General features: G+C 45.3%; 2 protein-coding genes across 5 annotated transcripts in view; both read left to right on the forward strand.

The window, feature by feature from the left end:
• The window catches only part of Spata13 (spermatogenesis associated 13), a 150,646-nt gene extending 133,554 nt beyond the window's left edge, over positions 1 to 17,092 (forward strand). For 3 of the 4 annotated variants that reach the window (XM_008824995.3, XM_029559576.1, XM_029559578.1), the window contains 6 exons: positions 635 to 814; positions 2,329 to 2,561; positions 6,061 to 6,190; positions 8,348 to 8,720; positions 11,299 to 11,373; positions 13,507 to 17,092. In XM_008824995.3, coding sequence (XP_008823217.1) covers positions 635 to 814; positions 2,329 to 2,561; positions 6,061 to 6,190; positions 8,348 to 8,720; positions 11,299 to 11,373; positions 13,507 to 13,682 — 1,167 coding nt within the window. In that variant the 3' untranslated portion in view covers positions 13,683 to 17,092. The remainder of the gene's footprint in view (positions 1 to 634; positions 815 to 2,328; positions 2,562 to 6,060; positions 6,191 to 8,347; positions 8,721 to 11,298; positions 11,374 to 13,506) is intronic. The other variant, XM_029559577.1, reaches the window with a different exon arrangement.
• Positions 17,093 to 24,615: 7,523 nt separating this feature from the next.
• Positions 24,616 to 25,185, forward strand: part of LOC103727183 (complement C1q and tumor necrosis factor-related protein 9) — a 6,533-nt gene continuing 5,963 nt past the window's right edge. Inside the window, exon 1 of the mRNA XM_008824996.2 lies at positions 24,616 to 24,788. Coding sequence (XP_008823218.1) covers positions 24,623 to 24,788 — 166 coding nt within the window. The 5' untranslated portion in view covers positions 24,616 to 24,622. The remainder of the gene's footprint in view (positions 24,789 to 25,185) is intronic.

The following is a 25,185-nucleotide window of genomic DNA, read 5'->3' on the forward strand; positions in this document are numbered from 1 at the left end:
TACCTGTAGTTGTGTCTGGATACATACTCACTTATAATGATTTTGTTTTAGGATCCACATATGAGGGAGAACATATATCTTTTGTTTTTCAGAGTCCGTGTTACTTCACTTTTAACAGTTTCTAGTTCCATCCATTTACATGAAAATTTCATGATTACATCTTTCTTTACTGCTGAGTAAAACTCCATCGTATAAATGAACCACATTTTCACTATCCACTGTGAATTTTTAAACTCTGACATTTGAAACTCACTCTGGATACCTGAAATCCAGCCATATGAAATGCTTCCCTGTCATTTTGTTTTAAAAATAGTTATGGTGAATTGTAGTTATGGAATTATGATTGTCTCAAGAAGGGCCCCACAGAGAGAAAAATAATTTTCTCTAATTAAAATCTACCCCAAGTTGGACACATACTTGTCATCCCAGCACATGGGATTCTGAGGTAGGAGGATTGCATGTATGGGACCAGCCTAGGCTGGTGAGACCCTGTGTCAAAAAAAAAGAAAGAAAAATAAAATAAAATCCAGACCATGGCACTGGGCCAACAAAACTCAAACAGAAACAACAGAAAACTACGGCATTGTTTAAATCTTTCTAAATAAATACAACCTTTTGCTTTTGTATTCGGCAGGGCTACATCCGACAGTGTCGCAAGCACACGGGAATGTTCACTGTTGCGCAGCTTGCCACTATTTTTGGAAACATTGAAGACATTTACAAATTCCAAAGAAAGTTCCTGAAAGACCTTGAGAAACAGTACAACAAAGAGGAACCTCACTTAAGCGAAATAGGATCCTGCTTTCTTCAGCACGTATGTCACCGTTACTCCGTCAGTCCTATCCGGTTAAACAATAGCCTTGAAAAGTGTTGCCACCAAAAACAGGAGTCTGGAGGGTTCTTCCACTGGCTCCTATACTGCCATTAGGTAGATATGACTTAATTTCCCTGTTTTACAGAGGAGGAAACTGAGGTCCAGAGAGTGAGTGGCTCAAGGTCACATGCTCATAAGCAGATGGTGACACTACCCCAGAGCATTCTTGTGACAGCCACATGAGTTATTGGTACTTGCTGGTGATTGACTATTACTGGTTGTCAATAAAAGATTTCAGAGATTTTATTTCCAGCCAGAAGACTTAGACAATAGACACAGTAGTTACCGATGGTAATAGCAATGCCCCCTCTCTCTTCCTGGGTGCTGGGCCCAGTGGCTTCCTAGGGCTAGAACTGGAGGGTTGAGTAGACTTTAAATTACTGAGCATGGTGATTCTGTGGAAAGCAGGTAGAACATGGGCCGCTGGGTGCACAGGCATCTTTGGGACACTGAAGAAGACTGTGGGGACAGACCAGCAGGACCTTGTTGGGGAGCAACTAGGGAGAAGCTTTTGAGGTGAATGAAGGCAGAGGAGAGCAGGCAAAGGAGTAGCCTAGAATTCTTACTGGCACCACTATAGGGCTCAGCCCTGTGAGGTGATGGCCCAGGGGCCGATGAAAGGAGTATTTCCAAAGGAAGTTTGACAGGGTTAGTTGTGATCAGTGAAGAAAGAGCAGTGATTTCCAGCATCTGGAGTCAGAATGTTAACAGGTAGGGTGGGAAAATCTGCGTTCTAGGGAAAAGGGGGCTTGGTGGTAGACCCATTGCATTTGAGCACAGCCAAGCCTGCATGGCAGAGCAGGGGTGGCAGGAAGGACGGGCAGCTGCAAGCACATGGTCCAGTAGCATGTGGCCCTGTGGCTGAGGGTGGGGAAAAAGTGATGGTCAGGGGATGTGGAATGCTGCCCAGGGACAATGGTGCCTATCTGGCCTTGGGAGAAGGAAGGAGGAAAGTAGTTCCAAGCTCAGGAGGGCTGGCAGCATGAGGACAGGGGTACAGCTGCACTTTAGAACAGGAAGTCTGTAAGAAAGGAAGTAGGCAGAGGCCTTCAGTTGGGGGTGGGGTAAGGGGTAGGGGGGGCATGTGGAAGCCAGGTGCAAGGGTTAGGCAGTATGCAGGCAGCACCAGTCAGATTTTATCAGTGAAAGGAAAGGGGACCAGGATGTAGAATTGGGCCTCAGCATTGCCTTTCCCCTGTCTGCTGTTCCAGCCCCAGGCCAGAGCTGGATGAGGCATGGATGATAGGGTCCCTTCTCCTTCTAGCTCACCCTTACAGAGAACCCAGTCATCCCCCACCCAGAACACCACATGTGCCCTTCCTATTGGCCAGGTATGAAAGCCACTGCTGAGCTTGGGTTGTCTTCGGGATCCTGGCCTATGCTCCCACTTCTCTAGGAGTGTGTCCACAGATGGCCTAGAGCCACTGTGACTGACAGGCTGCCTTCCTTTCCAGCAAGAGGGCTTTGCCATCTACTCTGAGTATTGCAACAACCACCCTGGCGCCTGTGTGGAGCTATCCAACCTCATGAAGCAGGGCAAGTACCGGCACTTCTTTGAGGCCTGCCGCCTGCTCCAGCAGATGATTGACATCGCCTTGGATGGCTTCCTCCTCACACCAGTGCAGAAGATCTGTAAATACCCACTGCAGCTGGCAGAGCTGCTTAAGTACACCACTCAAGAGCACAGGTGAGTAGGGCCCCTCAGGGACCTCAGCAGCTGGATGGAAGCTGCGCTGGCCATGTGTGCTCTGGCTAGCCTGGCACTTCTGGAATAGTGAGCACGGGTGGTGTTCCTGCACTTTCACAGATGTTTACAGTGTTTATCATCTCCTGAGGCAAGGTGTCTAAAGAGACTCCACGACGTCTACAGTTTAAAAAACAGAAGAATAATTCTTAAACTTGTTTCATAAGAACATGGGGATTTTCTTTGGTTTTGATTTTTGTTGTTTGGGGTTTGGTTTGGGGTTTGAGTTTTTTAAATATTTCATTTATTATTTTTATGTGTATGAGTGTACTGCCTGCATGTATCTAAGTGCAGTGCTTGCAGAGGTCAGAAGAGGGTGTCAAATTCCCTGGAACTGGAGTTACGGACAGTTGTTAGCTGCCATGAAGGTGCTGGGAATCGAACCCAGGTTCTCTGCAAGAGCAGCCAGAGTTCTTAACCACTGAACCACCTCTCCAACCCCTGGTTTTGAGCTTTTTGAGCTAGGCTCTCACTGTGTGGCCAAGGTTCACCTGAAACTCATGATCCGCCTGCCTTGGTCTCCCGAGAGCTGGGATTATAGATAGGCATGCACCACTATACCTGGCTGCATGGGGATTTTTACTCTATTATTGTTATAACTAACAAATATTATATTAATATTCTTTTGGAGTCATTCAGTGGCTTGCTACTTTTTAGTTTTTAAAAGAAATGGATGAGTGCAAGTAAGTGTTCTTTTTTTATCCTTTGGGGATCTGTTCCAAGGCACCAGTGACTCCCTGACCCCATGTGCAGAACTAAGTCTGTACATGCACATGTGTGTACATATACAGTGTTTCCTCCTGTGCATGCAGACCTATGAGAAAGATTAATTTAAAGCTGGGTATGGCAGCTTACATCTGCAATCACAGTACTTAGAATGAAGGCTGCAGCTTCAAGGCCAGCATGGGCTACATAATGAGTTCCAGTATAGCCTGAACTACAAAATGAGAGCCTGTCTCAAAAAGAGAGATTAATTTAGAAATAAGGAACTGTAAGAGATTACCAACAACTCATAAGAGAACATTTATAAGAATATATGACAATAAAAGTTATTTAAATTTATTTCTAGAATTTTCCATTTAATGTTTACAGTCTGAGGTTGTCCATGAGTAATGGAAACCCAGCAAAACAGATCTGGATAGAGAAGCAGTGGATGTAGAGAGAGGGGGAACTGCTGAATCCCGATAAGGGCAGTACAGTGTCACCTGCCAGGGCTAGAAGGTGGCTGACTCTTGTCCTCTCTGAACTCCTGGGCAGAGAGAGGCTTAAAAGGGGACCTCTTACAATAGAGGCAAGGTGAAGAATGAGAACTACTGAACAACAGACCCTGGTTAGGTGCTAGTTTAATTATAGAACCAAATGAATCTAAGGAGATGGGAGTTCATTGAAATAGATAAAAGGGTAGAGAAAAGGGAAATGTATAGCCTCTGTCTCTGAAGAGAGAGAATGAAAAAGCATCATAGAGTGAATTCGGGGAAAACAAATGAGAGAGTTAAGAAAAGCAAAGACTGCCGGGTGTGGTGGCACATGCCTTTAATCCCAGCACTCCAGAGGCAGGTGGATCTCTGTGAGTTCAAGGCCAGCCTGGTTTACATAGTAAGTTCTGGGCCAGCTGAGACTACAGGGAGACCCTGTCTCAAAAAGACCAGGAAAAAATAAATAAATAAATAAATAAATAAATAAACCTACACATACCAAAAAAAAGGAGGAGGAGGAGGAGGAAAGCAAAGACTTTTTGAAGTCAGTGGCAGCTTCATACATTCCAGGGTGGGCAAACTATGACCATACCCCATGTTATTATTATTACTTTTATTGGGGTAAGATGAAATATATGTGACAGAACATGTGTGGAGGTCAGAAGACAACTTGTAGAATAGGTTCTCTCCTTCCACCTTTATGTGGGTTCTAGGACTCGAACTCAGGTCCACAGGCTATCTCCTGAGTTGCTAGGATTATAGGCATGCCCACACCTGCCTTTAAGAAGAAGTGTTGCTGCTGTTATTGTTGTTTCAGTTGTGGGGGCAGGGTTTCATCAAGTAGCACAGGCTGTCCTCAAATTCTTAATCCTCCTGCCACAGCCTCCAGAGTGCTAGGATTATAGGTGTACACCATCACACCTCCCTTTAAACAGAAGTTGTTGTTGTTGTTACTGTTGTTTCAGTTGTGGGGATTAGGTCTCAGTAAGGAGTACAGGCTAGCCTCAAATTCTTGATCCTCTGGCCACAGCCTCCTGAGCCCTGGGATGACAAGTGTGCACCATCAGGTCTAGCTTTTTATAAACAATTATAAACAACTTTTATAAACAATTATAATCAATTTATAATCAATTATAAAATTTCAAGGAAGGGACCAAAAGACTATTTCCTTTTTAAGATAAAACGGAACAAAAATTCTAGAAAAAAGAATCAAATGGACAAACAAAAAACCTCTTAAATTCTGGCCCTCTTTTTGAACTTACCAGAAACTTTGGACTTTTCTTTGGGGTTTGTTCCCATTTCTCGGGCAGCTCCAGGCATCATGTTTATTGTGCTTTCTGCTCTGTCTCCATGAGATCAGACCTGTGAAAAGACACAGAATCTGCTTTATGGATGGTGCCAAGACTTCCCAGGAGCTGAGTTCTCCTGTGTTGGTACACAGCATCTGCTCCCAAGGCTGCAGAGGAGAATTCTAATGCATCAGGGTCCCCATTAAATCCCCAACAGGAGCATAAGAGGTCCAGCCTGTTTAGCTGGGTGATCCATTTACACGTCTCCCATGTACTCCAGCCAAACAAAACCTGAATGTAACACTTAAGATGCTAGACATGCTGTATCCTGGCCTGCATGTAGATTAATACTCTGGTTTTAGGATATTCAGTACTTAACAGAGGTGTGGGCCTGGGACCTGTGGGGAGACCTTTTAGTTTGGGTTGGCTGTAGCATCCAGAAGTAAAGAGACATGTTGGGGAGGCAGGTGTCCTCTTAGCACCTACACAAAGCATCACTTCAGACCGTGTTGCTTGTGGCCTTTCATGTCCCTTCTTGAACAGGTAAAAGATGAGGCTTGATACAGATAATTGGTCTTGAAATGGGCAATGGTTTCTAAACTGCTTTATAGAGCAAAGCTGGTTATGACAGACTCAAAGCAATGATGAAGACCGACCTCTCTGTGCTAACGGAAGTCACTATGACTAACAGTTGGTTTCTCTGGCATTTACTTTCATTCATGCTGACTTCTGGGAAATGAATGAAAACATTCTTATCCCAAAAGAATTGTGAATTGCATCTCCTCCACTCACTCAACCTGTGCAGACTGTGGTCTATTCATGGGGAAACAATGGCTCTTACTCAGATGCCAGTTTGTGTAGACAATTAGTATATAGGTCAGGGAGGGAGCACATTATTTTGTCAGTTCTCATTTGTGAGCTGCATGTCATACAATTAATTAACTTCTCATTTTGCAGTGATTACAGCAATATAAAGGCTGCTTATGAGGCCATGAAGAATGTGGCCTGTTTGATCAACGAACGAAAGCGCAAGCTGGAGAGCATCGACAAGATCGCGCGCTGGCAGGTGTCCATCGTAGGCTGGGAGGTGAGTGGGAATGACACGCACATCACAGTAGGGCTTGTGTCTCCTGTGCTTTCACCCAGTGACGATGTACTTAACCATTCTAAGTTTGTCATTATGTGCTCTGTCATCAATGGTATGTGTACGACTTAATGTTCTCTGCATTTTGAGGGATTTTGCTAAGTTTAATAGTCAACTACTCTATACCCCATGCCCACAAAAAAATACAGTCTGGACAGGTGAGATGACTCAGCAGGTAAAGGTGCTGGTCACCAAGCCCAAAGACATGAGACATGACTTCAGCCACCAAGAACCACATGGTAGAAGGAAAGTACCAACCCCTGCAAATTGTCTTCTGACCTCCATCTATGAACTGTGACATGTGTGTACCCACACATATGCACACACAGGATAAATGAAAATATAGTTAAAGAGAAATCTAGCCTGATGAGTGTCAGTCATTAATAAATTGCTTAGCCTCTAGTCTCCCTGACATGGAGAGACCAGCTTCATAAGGAGCAAGGGGACTATGCAGTCATGGTGACATTTGAATCCTGAATGATTCAGGCAGATTCTCTTTTATCACCTTTAAGTTGGGGAGAAAAATACTACTTCCTAGGCTGTGGAAGCATTGTATATAGTAGTTCAAATACACTACCTGATCAGGCCCACAACAATCACTCAATGGTATACTCACCATTATACAAACATTCAAACATACGTACGTACATACATATATACATACATGTATTATGCTTACCACTAGTTCCATTTATGAACCCACTTAATCCTCTCAATAGTCCTTTGAGGGAGGCACTATGATTATACCCATTTAATGAGTAGAAATAAAAAGGTTCCCAAAGGGTAAGTTCCTCGTCTATGGCCACATAACTAGAAAGTGACAGAGCTAGATTTCAACCCAGGAATCCAGTGGGATGCAAAGTCTGTATTGGTCACCTCTACACTCTACCTCAGTGACTAAGAACAAGGCAGTGCTATTTGGATTATTCTTAAACTGAGTAAGGTTCACCTACATCTACCAGCTGGTTAAACCTGATTCTCACAGAACTGAGAAGGTGAGGAATGAGCAGGCAGGAATTCAGCTGAAGGTGATGCGAGCAGGGAACTCTGGGAAGCACTTCTTTCTCAGGGGCCTTGGCCTCCCCTCAGAGATTGTGGTCTGAATCCCTTATTTTGCAAGTGAAGAATCTAGGACACAAAGCTACTGTAGGCAAGGAACTAGAAGAAATATTTTGGAGTCACGCTCTTTTGCTTCCAAAAAGTACTGTGTATTACTGAGATTAAAGAAGAATAAAGTCTTACAAATGTAGACCAGTAGCATACCAAATACCATAAAATAACACTGGCTTCTGTTCATCCTAGATATTGTAAGAGGGTGTTTTCTTTCCAGTCTTAAATTCTAACACTTAGGGGGCAGTTTTTCCAGAGTTTGCTAATTTCCTGCTGGCAGCCTGGCCTCCTGTTTCCAAGACCCTGGGAGTCGACAGATACTTCTGATACAACTCAGAAGTCATCAGAGTTAGTGGTGCTGTGTCCCTGTTTGTTAAAGCCTGCTTCTTTCTTGTTTTGGGGAGGTTCTTCATCAGCTCCTAATGCAGGGTTAGCTGGATTCCGTTACTTTAGCCTGGTTTTCTCCAAGGGTGTAGGTCAGGAAGATACTTCTGGTAACAGGTACCTTTAACGTCTTCCCAGTGAGTAGGAAATAAAGAACAATAAAGAGTTGTTTCACAGGCTGGAGAGGTGGTTCAGGGGTTAAGAGTACTGGCAGCTCTTGCAGAGAACTTGAATTTGGTTCTCAGCACCCAAATGGTGGCTAACAAACCATCCGTAACTCCAGTTCCAGTGGCTCTGACACCCTCTTCTGACCTCTCTGGGCATTGCATGATACAGGTGCACTTCCATACATGCAGGCAATATACTCATACACATAAAAATAATCAAAAAAAATTTTTTAAAGAGAAATGTTTCATGGACAGAGAACCCAGAAAGCCAAGGTCTGGGGGGCCTTTGAGACCTTGCTTGCCTGTGTTGGGGGCAGCGGGGGGGGATCTTTAGAGAGCTAGAATATTATACCAGAGGCCCCTCCTGTGTTCTTGCCACCAGAAGGAATCCAAAACCAGAAGGAATCAGAAAACTTAAAATGTATTTTTATTCCCCTAGGGCCTAGACATTCTAGACCGCAGCTCTGAGTTGATTCATTCAGGCGAGCTGACCAAAATCACCAGGCAGGGCAAGAGCCAGCAGCGCATTTTCTTCCTGTTTGATCACCAGCTGGTGTCCTGCAAGAAGGACCTGCTGCGCAGGGACATGCTCTACTACAAGGGCCGCATGGACATGGACGAGGTGGAACTTGTAGATGTGGAGGATGGGCGGGACAAGGACTGGAACCTCAGCATGAGGAATGCTTTCAAGCTGGTCAGTAGGACCACGGATGAGGTTCATCTGTTCTGTGCCAAAAAGCAAGAGGACAAGGCAAGGTGGCTGCAGGCCTATGCGGATGAGAGGCGGCGGGTGCAGGAAGACCAGCAGATGGGTGAGTTCCCTTGGCCCTGGAAGCCAGCTGCTCCTGCTTTCCAACCTCCTCCATCCCTGGCCAGTTGTGACTGAGAGCTGAATCCCACTGCTGGGAAAATAGAGGATTGACAAACTCTAAACTCTGCCCATGGCAGCTGGGGCTGCTGTAAGCGCTTACTTTGTGGAGCATTTGCAGAAATTGTCCATAAACCCCTAGGTTGTCCTCACTAATCTTATTCCCATTTTATAGATGGGAGACTTGAGCCTTAAGGAATGGACCCACTCCTAAACATGGCGCACATAGCATGTAACATCAATTTGGTATGTCCCAAGGGACTTAACCATCTAGTAATGATATTCCTCCCCTCCCCCCCAACCATCAGAAACACCAAGTGGCTCACTTTTGTTTCTTTCCTATTTATTTGTGTGTGTATGTATGTATGTATGTATGTATTTGAGGGTCTCCCTGTAGCCCTGACTGGTCCACAATTGGCTATGCAGACCAGAGTGGCCTCCGTCTCACAGAGATCCGTCTACCTCTGCCTCCCGAGTGCTGGGATTAAAGGTGTACATTACCAGACTTGGCTGCTGTCCCTCTCTCCTTCCTTCCTTCCTTCTTCACACCTATCTACCTACTTATCTACCTTCCTTCTTCTTTTCTTGTGTATGTGTATGGTGTATGTGCACGTGGGGGGGGGTGCACATGTACATGTGTATAGAGACCAGAGGAGGACATTGGATGTCCTGCTCTATCACTCTCTGCCTTACTCCTTTAAGACAAGGTCTCTCACTGAACCGGGGGCTAAGGCTGTCAGCCAACAAGCCCCAGTGATCCTCCTGTCTCTGCTCCTCACAGCTTTGGGTTACAGGTACGTGCATGCATATACTGGCTTTCTACATAGACACTGGAGAATTGAACTCATGTCCTCATACTTTGTGCTGCAAGTACTTGTACCCACTGTTCTAGTTTGTTCTTCATTGCTGTAACAAAACACTCTGATCACTACCAACTTGGGAGGAGAGGGTTTATTTATCTTATATCTCCCGGGTCACAGTTTATCAAGGAGCCCAAGGTAGGAACTCAGGGCAAGAACCTGGAAGCAGGAGCTGGAGCATAGGCCATGGAGGAATGCTGCTTACTGGCTTGCTCTTCTGGCCCCTGCTCAGCCTGCTTTCTTATGCAACATAGGCCCACCTGCCAAGGAGTGGCACCACCCACAGTGGGCTGGTCCCTCCCACATCACTCATCAAGAAGATGCCCCTCAGACATGGCCACAGGCCAGTCCAATAGAGGAAATTCCCCAATTGAGGCTCCCTCAACCCAGGTGTGTCAAGTTGACACTAAAGCTTTCTAGCAAACCCACTGAGCCATCTCCCCAGCCCAGAGATATGAAATGATTTTCAAGCCCTCACTGACACCTTTGTAAAGCACTTCAAATTCACCTCACTGCCTGGGTCAGTTCAGAACAATCCCCCTATGTAATTCCCTACCTCTTGTAGCCACAGAACCATGTGCCACACATCTCAGTTAAGCCTTTACTCCTGATGCTCAATCTTGTAAAGGTTGTGCCCCCATAATATGAGATCAAAAACTCAAAAACTTTCTGAGTACCAGTGTGATATCACAATGAAAACTCCACATCTGACCTCATGTGAGGGGGTCTCAGTCAAAATGCAGGTGTACTAAAAATACAGTTTGGAATTACTTTCAAACTATGTATAAGGCATAAATGAAACATAACCAAATCATGTGTTTAGACTTTGGTCTCATCTCTAAGCTATCTTATTATGTCTTATATATGAAAATATTCAAGTCTGAAGTGTGACATACTCTGGCCCCACACATTTCAGATATGGAGTACCGAACCTGTTCTTTGGTCTGTCAACACAGCTTCTGCTGACTTTGGTAATTGTGTAGCCCTGTGAGACAGAAGGTGCCACATGGCATTAACAGTGGCAGCACCCATAGTTTTTAAACCCAAGCTCCAAAGCCTCCCAAACAAATTGGAAACATGAGCACAAACTATTGAATGTGGGCCATGGTGCCCCAAGAGACAAGGAGTTCTTAGGGATGAGATGAATGAGAGACACCAGTGTTGCCCCATCTCAAGGATCACATGGTCCGAGATGGTAGAGTTTCCCTCCCGCTGCTGCAGAACAGAAGCCACAGGAGTTTTAAGAGTGGTCCCCGTATTCCCTGCACCCAGCCACCAGCATCAGACTTTGCCCTTGATTCTGCCTTTGGCCACAGAAAGTGTTGTGCTGTCCTGTATTGACGGGACACATGTGAGCAACAGCCCTGGGGACCCTTTGCCTTGGCCTCTTCCCAGGGCATGATGCTTTAGGCCTGTAATTGGGGTGACCCCTGAGGACATCAGCTTGGGAATGATTGACTTGACAACAGCACCCCATTTGTTCTTTAAAATGGTTCAGAGGTCATCACGAAGTCCCAGTGATGGTTCTCTCCTTTCCAGTCAATCCTCTCAGGGTCCTTTGCTCCAGGCTGTGGAAAATATCTCAGAACACTGTGTTGTATGAATTTGTTCTGAAATGTTTTCATGGTTCTGAGTAGGCATTGCATCTGTTTCTAAATCCAGGAATGGAAATTCCAGAAAATCAAAAGAAACTTGCCATGTTAAATGCTCAGAAGGCAGGACACGGGAAGTCTAAAGGTAAGGTTGGAGTTCCCTTCCACAATAAGAGTGGAATGGGAAGAAGCCATGTGACTTTTTAGGAACAGACCCAGAGTGACAGGCAGCTGGAGAATCCTTCAGGTTTGGATGCAGATGCACAAAATCTCCCAGGTGGCACTAAAGGCCCATAGGCATCCTAGACCTCCCAGGCCCCCCTGCTCCTTACCCCCTATGGGAATGATGTTGTTTCCCACTGGACCAACCAGGTGACCAGTTAGGTAAACTGGAGCCTCTCTTGTATCCTGGAGTTTGAGGAGGACTCTCCAATACCACAGTGCTTGCTGACTGTAGGCTGCTGCACTGAGTTCAGGTCGGGGGAGGTCTCAGTGTTCAGTATGTTAGTGGTGAGAAGACCCTGGGCTTCTTCATAGCCTGCTTCCCCATTCACATACACATACACACTAGAGTGGCCTGGCAGTGACAGGGGAGCCCTCATGCCCAGACCACAGGCCAGGTCCTAGTGCGCACACTTGAGGTGTGAGGTCTCCTGGGTGTAGATAGCACCAACACCAACAGTCTACTTCAACTAGAGTCCAGTGGTAAGTTTGAATTTTGTTTTTAGGTTGTTTTCTGCTTTGTTTGTGTTTTTCCTGAAGCAGGATCTCACTATATAGAATAGCTCAAGCTAGGTCCTCCTGCCTCTGCCTCTCTAAAGTGAGTTCACAGGCAGGTGACACCATTACCAGGTTCAATAACAGATTGAATATTATTCCAAAACTGTGTGTTCTTACCCCTTTATTCAGATCAACTCTTCCACTTTGAGAGGGGCTGAGCCTATGAAGCTTGCCCCATTTGTTATTTTCTTGTCTGAAAATATAAAAACAAGGACCAGTTAAGCCCAGGCTGTGTGCAAGGTCTGCATTGAAGGAGCCAGGAAGACTTCCTTACCTAAATGGAACTTGCTTGTCCCTGGCTTTCTCTGTACAGATGTGGATCTTTTTGCTTCTGTAAGTTTAAGATATTTTCAAGTCAGAAAAACCCATTGTATTTATGTACTTAACTTACTGTAGCTCTGCTCTCGATGGCAGATTAGTAAATATGGGTATTAGCATTTGTTAGCTTGTCTGTGTTAAGCCACTCATGAGCAGCTGGGTTCCTGAAGAGTAAGACCCCAGCATGTGGGGCACTGGCCAGCTTCCCTGGGTTATCTGCCTGCTCACACTCAGTCTTTAAGATAAAAGGAACCATGGTGAGTCAGCAGGCATGAATGCTGAATTTTCTCCTCTCAGCCTCTAGACTTCTCTCTTCCATCATCTCCTATTGGCTTCTACAGTTTCCTTTTGATCTTATACTTCACTTTAGTTTAAAATGTCTTCTCTAATGAAACAGTTCTGGCTAAAGTGATGAGTTCTGGCTAAAGAAACCAAGCATGGTGACTTATACTATAATCCCTGCACTGGGGAGGCTGAAGCAAGAGCATTATGGCAAATTCAAGGGTTGCTTAAGCAACAGTGTAAAGTGCTGTCTCAAAAGACTAAACTAATTAGTTATGAGGGGGCCAGTGAGATGGCTCAGGAGGTAGTAACACTTGCTGCTAAGCCTGACAACCTGAGTTTGATCCCCAGGACCCACATGGTGGAAGGAGAGAACAGACTCTTTCAAGTTGTCCTCTGACTTACACACACACACACACACACACACACACACAAATAAATGTAATTAAAATAAAATAGGACTCCAGGCATTTCTGGTTTCTAAGCATGTTACTCTGTTTATTCTTACAACACCTTGGTATTATCTCTCCCATTTTAGAAATTAGAGAACTGAGGCACAGAGAAGTCAAAAAATTTCCCCTCAAATACTCACAGTGAGAAGTATGGTATAGCATCTGGGTAGGGAAGTACCAGACTTACTTTAGAGCATGTCGCTGCTTCTTGTCCCCATCGGGAACCCAGTTCTGATTCTTCGTTGACTGCCATTGTGGCTGAAAGTGATTCACCTTCCTGCAAAGTTCTGGGTGGACACCATGAGGTAATCTGTGTAGGCGTCACAAGTGATATCTGAAAGTCCTGTTTCTTAAGACAGCTGTTAGGTGTCCTTTTGTTTTCTGTGAATTAGCTAAAGCCTGTGACTTTCAAGTGACCAGTGTCTATTCTCTCCCTCATGGATTAGGCTACAGCAGCTGCCCTGCAGCCCCACCCCACCAGAGCCTGCCCCCACTTCACCAGCGCCATGTCACCGTGCCCACCAGTGTCCCCCAACAGCAGGTCTTTGCCTTGGCGGAGCCCAAGAGGAAACCATCACTCTTCTGGCACACCTTCCACAAACTTACCCCCTTTAGGAAATGAGTCCTGCCCAGGGTGTGCCCCTGAAGCGCCATGTGGGGAAGACTAACTTTGTTTCTTCAGCATATGTCCAGGGCAGCTTCTTGGCCCAGTGCTGAATGCTCCTTTGGGGGGATCAGTGAAGGAGAGAAGGAATGGGACTCACCTTCATCTTGAGAGACTCCAGTACCCTTATGGAAGGCCAGAGACCATGAAGCACTGATCTGTCTCACACTGGGAGCTGGGGCACACTCCCAGGTGTCTGGAATGTGGAACCAGAGCCTTACTCTATGAAGAATGCTGACCAGTGGCACTGCAAATTCCTCAGTGACATACCCCATCACAGTTTTAAAGAGCACCAGAGCCTTTCAATCCCTAAGGAATGACTGCGCTGAGGATTGCTTCTGTATTTGACCTTAAAGGATCCCTGGGCGGGGACTGGTAGGAAGCTGGCAGCCTCTCTCCAGCCTGTGCCTGGACACACCTGGAAGAGGCCCTCTTCCTCTGTCTTCTAGCAGTAGGGGAACTGTGGCTCCAGAGAGTTGCCCACAGTGTTCCATGGTGACTGGTGACATCTGAGTCCATGCAGGTGCCAAGTGACAGTCCAGGCTTCATCTTGCAAGGTTCTCTGTTCACAAGCTAGGGGGAGATGTGAGGTACCTGTCACCTGGCAGTGCAGGGATGAAAGCATCCTGAAGCCAGTGCTGCTTTCCAAACCAGAGGAAGGTTTTTCCCTTGCCAGCTGGTTTGTCCCTCTCACCTTGGTCCTCACCAGTTGCATGCCTTGTGTAAGTGACACCTCAAGTGAAGGTCATCTTGCTCACCCATTACAACCTAAGAAACTGCCCCTCACACAAGTGGTGGTGGTAGTACAAAAGTTTGTTCATCTAGTTTTGGTGTTGTACAATGTGTGGAACAGGCGTTCCTAAGTGAACCTGAGCATCTTCAGACTTTGCAAAGGCTTCACCGATGAGACAACAAAGATACACACGGTCCACAGAGAAAACAAGGGACAAAGCTGTCCTGCTTCCTGGGAAATTGGAGATACCTTTGTCCACATGACCCCACAGCGATAGTGGATGGCTGTGCCAGCTGGAGATTCATTCTGTATGATTCCTTAGCTCAGAGAGAGCCATCTTTTAATGAAGACCACACAGGCTGACACCTGCAAAAAATAATGTCCCTTCCTTTGTTGACATTGTAGAGTTGGATGAAAATGGCTGTTAAATAAGTCTAGAGAATACAGGCTTTGCATTTTAATCAGCCCAGTGTACCAGTTGGGAGGGGTCCTACTTCTGTGGACTGTTGCACTGTGTGTCTGGAGACAAAAGAGGTGCTGTGGCTTCATGCACAGAACATGTACAGTGTGTGTGTGCGTGTGTGTGTGTGTGTGCGTGTGTGTGTGTGTGTGTGTGTGTGTGTGTGTGTGTATGTGTCCGTCCTTGAATAGATGCCTCAACTTCAGTTGCATTTATATAACTGACATTTTTTACTAATAAAATATAATGGTATATTTTGGAAACTGCTTAACATGCTTTTCCCTGCTGGAGTTTGTATGTAAAGCCATTTTGAACAGTTCTGTTGTTAATATAAGAGAACTGCTTTAAAGAAGTGAAGAGAATGAATCATTTGTTCATGTTGCGTTTCACTGAGGATTCAACTTGCAGAACAGTCACTCAGTGGGCTTCCATTTGCTAGTGGGCTCTGAAGAAATGCTTTAATTTTTGCAACCAGTCCTAATGTATTTCCCAGCTGAGCCCTAACTTCCGGTTCCCACCTACCTCCGCAGACTTCCTAACAATCTCGAACATCAGGACATGTTTTTATCAGGCCAAGTTTAAGACCTGAGCTGGCCCCAGGCAGTTTTATACAGTGTGAGAAGCACTTGATCAAAGGTCTGTCCTGGATGGATCCTACTTGGAATTTCTAGATAATTTTGAAAACTAACGTATTTTTAAAAGATGTAATAGCGTTGATTCCTTGAAAATCTTTACATCTAGCTTAAGTTTTATTACCTGAGTTCTACAAAAAGTGTAAGGCCTCACGTATTCTTATTTCAGTTTGCCAAACTTTCTTCTTGATTTAAGTCACATTCTCTATTTTGAAAAGAAAAAAAAAAAGGAGCAACAAAGAGCCTCTTACCTGAATGATGTGTGGATATCATGAGGACTCTCTCGCTTGCTCCCTCTCTTTTTCTCACCCTGAATGGGCCAAAAATTGATGATGTACAATTTTGATGAATTTCATTTGCTCTATTTTAGAATTCTAGAATTTGTCAGCTCTGTTGAAACAGCTTTGGGTCAAAAGCAGCCTCCTTGGTTTAGATTGTACCTAAAATGTATAACCATCCTGCAGTAGGTGATGAATGATCATAAACAAAATTTTTAAAGTCCTAGAAAAAGAAGTAACATTTCTGGAAGGCAATTTGTGCCCATAGCTGGCATTATCAGATCTGATTTTCATTTTCTGCTGACAGATCAGCTTCTATATTTGAGAACACATAGCCACCATCTAATATCATTTCTAAATATTGTGCCTTTTTCTAGCCAATTCATTGAAGACTGATTCCACATCCCAATTGCTGCTGTTACAAAGTAAAAGTGCATTTAATTCAAAATCTAGTTCATGGTAGAAATCTGTCATTAAAGCCAGTAATCCAGCATCTTGTATGTGTGAAATCTCTGTGTACCTGGATTGCTGATATTTCTCAGGGTGGGTCAGTCTCATTTCCCAGCCAGAGTAGCTAGCCTGGTTTCCTGGAGCTGGGGCACAGCTTCTGCGTTATGGCTTTAACAAGGAGGGGAGAAGCAGAAGTGTTTCTCAGAGGCCAGGGCCAGCATGGGTGAAGGAATGACCCTTTCTGTACTTCCAGGCCAGGAGGCTGGATTCAGCGTGGTCAGACCGCTAGCAACGTTTCCCCAAGAACGCACTTGGCCTTCAGATTATTTCTTTTTCAGAGGCCAGAGAAAATCGAATTTGAAAGACTTTGAACAAAATACATAGATTTTGAAGGGGGGATCAGCTTACAGATTTATGTAAATACTGCTACAACATAGGTGTCATTACCGCCTCCATTGTCTCCCAGGCCTTGCTGTTGGAATTTAGAGCAGACTGAACTGCTTCTCTATTTAAAGTTGGTCCTTTTTGTACATACTAACGCCCACTGTGAGTGACTTGCCTACCTTCTTGGCCACTCTTTTGGTAAGCTTTTTACTCGTCCACATCAGGGTGCTGCTGTCTGTAAGTCAACTGCTGCTTCTGAGCTGCGTGTGGCCTCAACAGCTGAAATGGAATCTGTGTACAATATGTGCATTTTTGTTGAAGTGTTTTTGTAAAAAAAAACAAACAAGAATTACAATGTTACTTGGATGATTTCTTGTAAATGCTGTGAATCTGTATTTGTCATTTTGTATCTGTATATTAAAATTAATTTGCCAAACTGGTTCTAGCAGTGCATCTGTGTAATAAGGTAAGATAGCCACATTATACAAAAAGAGGTCAGGGCTGGGGATGTGGTCCAGTTGGTAGAGTGCTTTCCTAGCATGCATGAAGCTCTGAGTTTGATTCCTAGCACTACATAAAACTCGGCGTGATGGCACATGCCTATAATTACAGCTTTTGGGAGATGGAGACAAGTTAACCTTGGCTACATAATACAGAGTTCAAGGCCAGCCTGAGCCATGTAAGACGGTCTAGGGAAAAAACCAAAATTTAAAGGAACTTGCAGGTCCTATTTTTCCTGACCTTGGTGTTTCTTCCTAATGATTCATCCTTGATAGGTGGGAGGAAATCACTGAGCAGGTGTGGAGGCTCTGAGGGCAATGGGGAGGGGTCAATCAGAATGACTAACAAGAGCGGGAGGTGGGAAGTGATTGTTTTTGGTTGTCCTTTCTGGGTTTGGGGTTCTAACCAGGGGAAAGCAGGCCCTTTCCCCATTGAGTGACAGGAGCCCTGGATGACCAAGTCCTGTAGCAGCTTTTACCCATGATGCAGTGTGGATAACCAGGCTTTTGTGCCCCTGGGTGGCCAGAGCTGCTGGCAGGAGCCTCCACTGGGATGTGAGCCTGTGACCTTGGCCTCCCTCACCCAGGGTGTGGGGTGGATAAGAATTTCCTTCTCTCATTAACAAGCTGAGAAAAGTCCAGTAAACAGCCCATTGTTTGTTGTGACTAATCAGGGATTCCTCAGGGTTGCCAAGGCTGCTCCTTGCTTTTTGTTGTTTACTCCCAACATCTGTCCACTGGCATCCTCTGCTCACTCTTCCATGGGCTCCACCTGCGAGGCTCCCCTTGGGTGAAGGGGGGTGACAACACCAGGAACCTAAAGGGTGGCCCAAATGGTGCCATACATAGAAGAGAAAATAAGAAGGCAGAGATGCTTTACAAGAGTTGGGAGGGAGAACTGGCATTTATTGGCTGCTGCTGCTTGCAGGGGAGAGACCACACCCCCTTAGAGGAGCGTGTGGCTTGAAGAACTATATAGAGATGTGATAAACTTCATCATGAACTGATTGCACCAGAGATTTCAGGCAGATGCATAGCAGCTCCTGGAAATGGAGCCCTTTCTCTAACAAGTAATCAAATCACTGCCCAAGTTGTGAGGACTTCACACACACCAAGACCCCTGCAGGATCCTGTGGATAAACTCACAGTGCTCAGCTAAGCAATGCAGGACTTTGCTATGGCAGAACTGGGCCCATATGGTCTGTTCAGCTAGGTTATAACATGACCAGGATGGTGAGTAGAGACTCTGTGGCCTTGGTGGCGTGTGACATTTCTTAATGTGGCCAAAGAGCTCAAGGCCAACTGCAACCAGCACTGCCTATTAAGGTGCTAATGGAAAGAGATGCCCAGAGAGACAGTTGCCCAGGCAGAAGAATGGCTAGGCGAGTTGGAGGCAGCCCTTGGGGAAGACGAGGGACACTGGTGACCAAGTCTTGTCTGACACAAAGAATGGGTGGAAACACCACAAACTGCAGCAGAAGCATCCTGTGAACAGTGGGCCATGAGCCCCATGCTTGGTCCCCTGGTAGCAAATACCTTGTGGAGTTCAGGAGAGGGGTTAGGGCTGGGAATAAGGTTGGAGAAGGTCCCACATAGACAAGGACACCAGGAGAAGAGATGGGGCCTTTGGCAGTCTCAGACTGAGTGGCCACAGGGGTCTGTAGAGCCAGCTGCACTTACCCACACATGAAGGGACTAGTCTGGGTATAGTTCTCAGGAGGGGAGAGGGAGCCAGGACCTAAAAAAGCCAGACCTAGCTTAATGGATGCTGCCAGATTCAGTCCCACCTCCTACTGGGCATTGGCACTGGCTGTCCACTGTGCTGATGAGGAAACTGAGGCATATGGGGAGAAGAATCAGGTGTGGATATCTCTGCTGAGGTGAAGCCTCCCAGTACCTGCAGACCCCATCCCCACATGGCCTCTGCAGTTAAGCCCCCTGCCCATCTCAGAACAGAGTGTGGTCTCACTGTGTTCTTGAAACTTTCAAGTTTCAGGGGCTGCAGAGATGGCTCAGCAGTTAAGAACACTGGCTGTTCTTGCAGAAGACCTGGGTTCGAGTCCCAGCACCCACATGGCAGCTAACTGTCCTTAACTCCAGTTCCAGGGGATCCGACAGCCTCTTCTGTCCTCCACAGGCATTGCATTGCACGGGTGCACTTACCTACATTCAGGCAATACACACATACACATACAATAAAAATAAAATAAAAAGAAACTTTTAAGTTTCAAAGAGCTAAGGAGGAAGAACTGCATGGCTGAAGGCCAAGCTGCAGTGTGCTCTTCCCAGGGTTGAGGATGGGTGAAGGGATGGATGGAGTCTTTATCCACACCGTACTTCATATAAAAGAACTACAGACAGATGTTGCTTCCAACACCTGGGTAGGGCCATAGTAACCCTAATCATCCATTTTAAAGTTCTAAGTAAATGATAGTGGTTCTAGTGGTCCAGGGCTCCAAAAGCCACTTGGTCACTGTCATACTCATTTTTGTTTCTGTTGCCCCATGATGGACCCAAGGCCCACCAAGAAGCTGTTCACAGTAAGGAAAGAAACCTTTATGGAGACTCCTTCCTCACTTCATCTGCTAAGACATCTTGAGTTCCCTCATTTTACTAGAAAGGATGGAGAAAAAAGGGAATGAAGTTTTCTACAGTCAGTGGTGCTTGCAGGAGGTGCTGGGTGCCGCTGAGGTTTCTGAAGTGCTTCTAAGGCATCTTGCACCTCCCTTGGTCCCCTCCCCTTCCTGCTGTTGTGTAGTGTTGTTCACTAGGGAGTTGTGTGGCAGGAAAGCATGCTCTTATTTACTGTGTGTGGATTCCCAATTTGCACAGCACCTGGGTTCAGCCTGCAGCTCTGGGTAAGTACACTGCAAAACGAATTCTTCACATTCAGCTGAAGGTATCTGGGTCCTAAAGTAGCTCCTGTTGATGTGAAGATGAGTCTGTCTGGTGATATGAGAAGTAGTCAGGTATCTTATGAAGCTCTGGGTAAGAAGAAGGGTGATTGGTTCTAAATTTTTTTTTTCCTCCAGGAAAAGAATCAACAGGCATGGCTCATACCTATAATCTGAGCACTTGAGAGGCAGAGTTAGAAGGACTCGTACATGTTCAAGATCAGTCTGGCTACCGAATGAGTTCCAGGCCTGTCTGGGATACACAGAAATTCTAAGAATAACAGAATTTTCAAGAAAAGCTTATAGATGATTACAAATTTTAATGAGTATGTTTTTATATTTACATCTCTGTTAATTTATGCAGTGTATAACAAAATCAGTGTATGTTGATGAAGAGACATACTATAAATGGTTAGAGCTCATGGAAGAAAATACGAAGACAACTAAGAGATGTGTGGGTTCCTCACTGTCCAGGGTGGAGACTGTTGAGGTGTTGGTTCACCCTTCATGTTTTATGCACAAGCAGGCTGAGCCTCAGCAAAGATTGCTCAGCAAGCTGGGATGGTGGGGCCTGCCTGTCGTGGCAGCATTTGAAAGGCTGAGGCAGAGGACCATGAGTTCTAAGCTAGCCTGAGCTACATAGCAAGACCTTGCCTGAAGAAAAGGAGAAAAGAGTGATGCTCATCTGATTTTGTTAAATGTTAGCATTTTGGAGAGAAGTAAGAATCTTGAAGTGTTTGGGGGAAGCTTACCCTTGATTTTGAATTAAAGAAGTTAATTAGAAGAGGCAGGCACCAGGTGGCTTTTCACAGAGAAACTGGGACGTAAAGGAGAAACACAGGTAAAGCAGGTGAATCCACACAAAGGCTGCCAGTCACTTCTAAGTTCAGAGGCATGGCTGTAGGTTAGTCATAGATTTGGCTCTAAGAAAACTCAGCTTCCTGAAATGGAGTAAGTATGTAGGGTTTACTCTTCCAGAAATGCCCTGTGTACCTACCTGTAACACTCAGCCACTTCCACCAGATGGCCACGTCTTTAGATGGCAGAGTCTACCTGAGTTTTTAAATAGCTACATTTGTGGGGCTGGAGAGATGGCTCAGCGGTTGAGAGCAATGACTGCTCTTGCAGAGGACTCAGGTTCGATTCCCAACACCCACATGGTGGCTATGAACCGTCCTTAACTCCAGTTCCAGGGGAATCCAAAGCCCTCTTCTGACCTCCACGGCATTGCATGATACGGGCGCACTCACATACATGCAGGCAATACACTCATATACATAAAACAAAAATAATAAATAAAATATTTTTTTAAAAAATAGCTACAAATTTGTGACTAGTACTACCTAAAAGTTTTCCTACAGGAGCACGTCCTACCACCTCAAGGTTCTAAAGAAACCATTGGCATGTATTTGCTCATTTGCATATATTTACTTCTTGTTTGTTGGTAATATGCATATTTGCATTAACCTATGCATCCATTTTTGTTTGTTTTCTCAAATCTTAAAATTTCTGCCATGACATAGTCATTGCATTCAACAAATACTGCCCAACCTGCTGCTCCAACTTTACTATGTGGTACTGGGAATAAAATAATGCCAGAAATACAGACAGGTGAGGAGCCAGCTTTTTGGTCCTGTGACCATGTTATCAAATACAAAGCCAGGCCAGATCCTGTGGAAGAGGGGGTGTGGTGCTCTGCACACTCACTGGGGATCCTCAGCTTGGTCAGGAGTCTCACTGGCTCCATCTCAAGACTCACAACCCTGCAGGGGCCTGCACATGCCAATCCCTTTGTCTATGAAATCTTCCCCTTTCACCCAGATCTTGGCTCCAACCTAAGGTTGATCTGAAGATTTAAACAAAGCAAAAAAGCAAAACATTCAGTAAGGCCCAGTGTCTATAGAGGAAAGAATGTGGAAATGGGCTTTTCCCAAACTGTGACCCTGTGTGCATAGGTCCTTCTTATGACCTCCCTGCCTCAACCTGCTGCATGTTTAGGAATGTCCCACCACACCAGGATCAAGTTTTTTTGTTCGGTTTGGTAACTGTTGTTTTGTTTTTTGCAGCACTGGGGTTTGAACCCAAGGCTTCATGTGTGCTATGCAAGTGTCTATCACTAAGCTACAGCTACAGCCACAGCCCAAATGTGGTATATTGGTACACTGCTGTTTGTGCTTATGTAACAGTGTGATGACACATTTCAGCGATGCCTGAATAAAGACAGCCTGACTCTTATCATCCATTTAATCCAAGAGTGGGCCCTGAACTGTTCTGAGAACCTGCTCCTTCAGATTTCTCCCAGAACTGTGCTCTCAAACAAAGGCCCCCACTCCTTCTTTATTGACACTGTACATCCAGCATGAAATGGGGAACCTGTCTTATCAGGGGATTTTCTCTGTCTGATCCCTGCTGACCTAGAACAGCACACACAACCACAAACAGATGTTATTGATTTAATCCCACCTGTTTATTGTTTATAACATAAGTGGGCTAACTGCGTCTAAGGAATATTCCCTGCTTGCAGCACTTTGGATATTTACACAACATACACACCTAAACTATTCTGGGTCAAGGGCAAGGAAGGGTTATGAGGGATTGAAGCTATATGTTTACTTTTCAAGAGGAGCCCAAGATCTAGTAAGATTGTTTTACATTAAGCTGAGTTAATGTTAAATAATCTCAAAACATATGATTAACTTTGGTGGGCAACAAAGAGCAGGAGCAATGGCCAATATTGTTTGAGGGTCTATGAGACCTCTAGTCAATAGCTTCAAGAGAGGGAGTCCGTTCCTGGCACTGGAGTTTTATTGCCTGAATAAAGACAGCCTGACTCTTATCATCCATTTAATCCAAGAGTGGGCCCTGAACTGTTCTGAGAACCTGCTCCTTCAGATTTCTCCCAGAACTGTGCTCTCAAACAAAGGCCCCCACTCCTTCTTTATTGACACTGTACATCCAGCATGAAATGGGGAACCTGTCTTATCAGGGGATTTTCTCTGTCTGATCCCTGCTGACCTAGAACAGCACACACAACCACAAACAGATGTTATTGATTTAATCCCACCTGTTTATTGTTTATAACATAAGTGGGCTAACTGCGTCTAAGGAATATTCCCTGCTTGCAGCACTTTGGATATTTACACAACATACACACCTAAACTATTCTGGGTCAAGGGCAAGGAAGGGTTATGAGGGATTGAAGCTATATGTTTAGGTTACCAGAGAAGCCCAAAGCCTAGTAACCTTGTTTACATTGTAAATAAGCTGAGATAGTGTCCCAGAAAAATCATTCCCATAGTTCCCCCTTGCTTGTTTAACAAACATGCCCATGCCCATGTCATGTCCATATTGTGACAGAAGGCATTCCCAGAAAAGTCATCCCTTGGGTATAACATATATAACTGTGTATATTTGTGTGGGGTGGGGGGGTGAATACTGGATGGAACCCAGGGCTTCATGTATGTTTGGCAATTTTTCTACCATTGAATTATATACCCATACTTTAAACTGTTTAATGTGATAAAATATATCATTAAATATATATAGCATTAAACTTACCAGTTTAATCAAGTGCATGATTCAGTGGCATTATATATGTTCACAGCATTCTGCAACCATCACCACCATGCATCTGCAGGTATTCATCTCCCATTAAACAGTAAGTCCCAACTCCCTTCAGTTCTTGGTACCTGCCATCTTCCTTTCTCCATGGGTTGTGCCACTTTGTGTTCTTAGACAAGCAGACTCACACAGCTGGGTCTGGAGTCACAGCCTATTGTCCTCGAGTCTCATCTGTGCTATAGCACAGCCAGGATTTCCTGTCTTTGGGAATGGAATAATATGCCATTGCATGTATATACTGCATACTGTGTATTTACTCATCCACTGAGAGCCACATGGGTGTGTTCACCCTGTGGCCTCTGTGGACAATGCTACTAGGAACACAGGACTCATTCAAGTCTTCTTTTGGCCCTATTCCAGGTAATAGAATTGTTCACTCAGATGGTAATTCTGTGTGGGCCTTATTATTTCTACTGTGCTTTTTCATGTACATTGTGGTCACATTTGATCTTGACATCATCCCTGTGGGATAAGAAAGCATTTTTCACTGGCTCAAAAAGGTGGCTTGTCCAAAATGAAACATGAAGAGTCTTCTGACCTTAAATTTGGTTCCACATTTATGGTTGACCATCAAAAGTGGTCCCAATCGCTTGTGTTACATCTGAGGACAGTGCTTCTCTACCCCCCCCCTTTCTCTCTCTCTCTCTCTCAGATTTCATTATGTAGCCCAGGCTGGCCTGAAAATTATGATCCTCCTCAGCCTCCTGAGCACTGGGATTATAGGCATGTGCTGCCACCATGCCCAGCTTTGTGACAATGTATCCTTCTGATTGTAACCAGCTTAGTCAGCTACTTGGTTTTTGCCTTTACTTACCCTGACCATAGGCCTAGTGAGACCAGGTGAAGGCCGGTTCCCAGTGCAGAGGGAAGAGGCCATGTCTGGGCCCAGTAACAAGACTTCTTTCAGTTTCTGTTTCCCTCTTTCTGTCCAGACTGTTGTGTAAGTATGAGAATCTGGTGGCTCCTGCTGACTGTGGGAGTCTGCACTAGGAACATGTACTCCCAGGACACATGCCGACAAGGGCTCTCTGGCATCCCTGGGAATCCAGGTCACAATGGCTTGCCGGGAAGAGATGGACGAGATGGTGCCAAGGGTGACAAAGGAGACACAGGTACTCACTGCCTGCAGCCTCCTGCTGCCTTCTCTCATCCCTCATCCCTTTAAACACTCATTTAACACCTGTGCACTGTTCCATCTGAGTGCTTCCAGCTGAGTGCTTGTCCACCCATGTGGCCTGCAGGCACTTCTCCAGGACCTGCTGTATGCCACCTGCTATGCTAGGTGCTGGGTGGGTTGCAGGACATGGCCAACAGCACCCTCCTCTCACTGTCTTCTCATCCCAGGGCATCCTCACCACTTCTGTAGCCACAGGACATTTCCAGTGAGATGCTATGGGTATGATTTATCATTATCAGGATGAGGTCAATGGAACAATTGGGTGGCAAAACCAGTAGCACCACACACACACACACACACACACACACACACACACACACACACACTCACAA

This window comes from Nannospalax galili, unplaced genomic scaffold (assembly GCF_000622305.1).
Source record: "Nannospalax galili isolate Female #2095 unplaced genomic scaffold, S.galili_v1.0 scaffold488, whole genome shotgun sequence".
NCBI lineage: Eukaryota > Metazoa > Chordata > Mammalia > Rodentia > Spalacidae > Nannospalax > Nannospalax galili.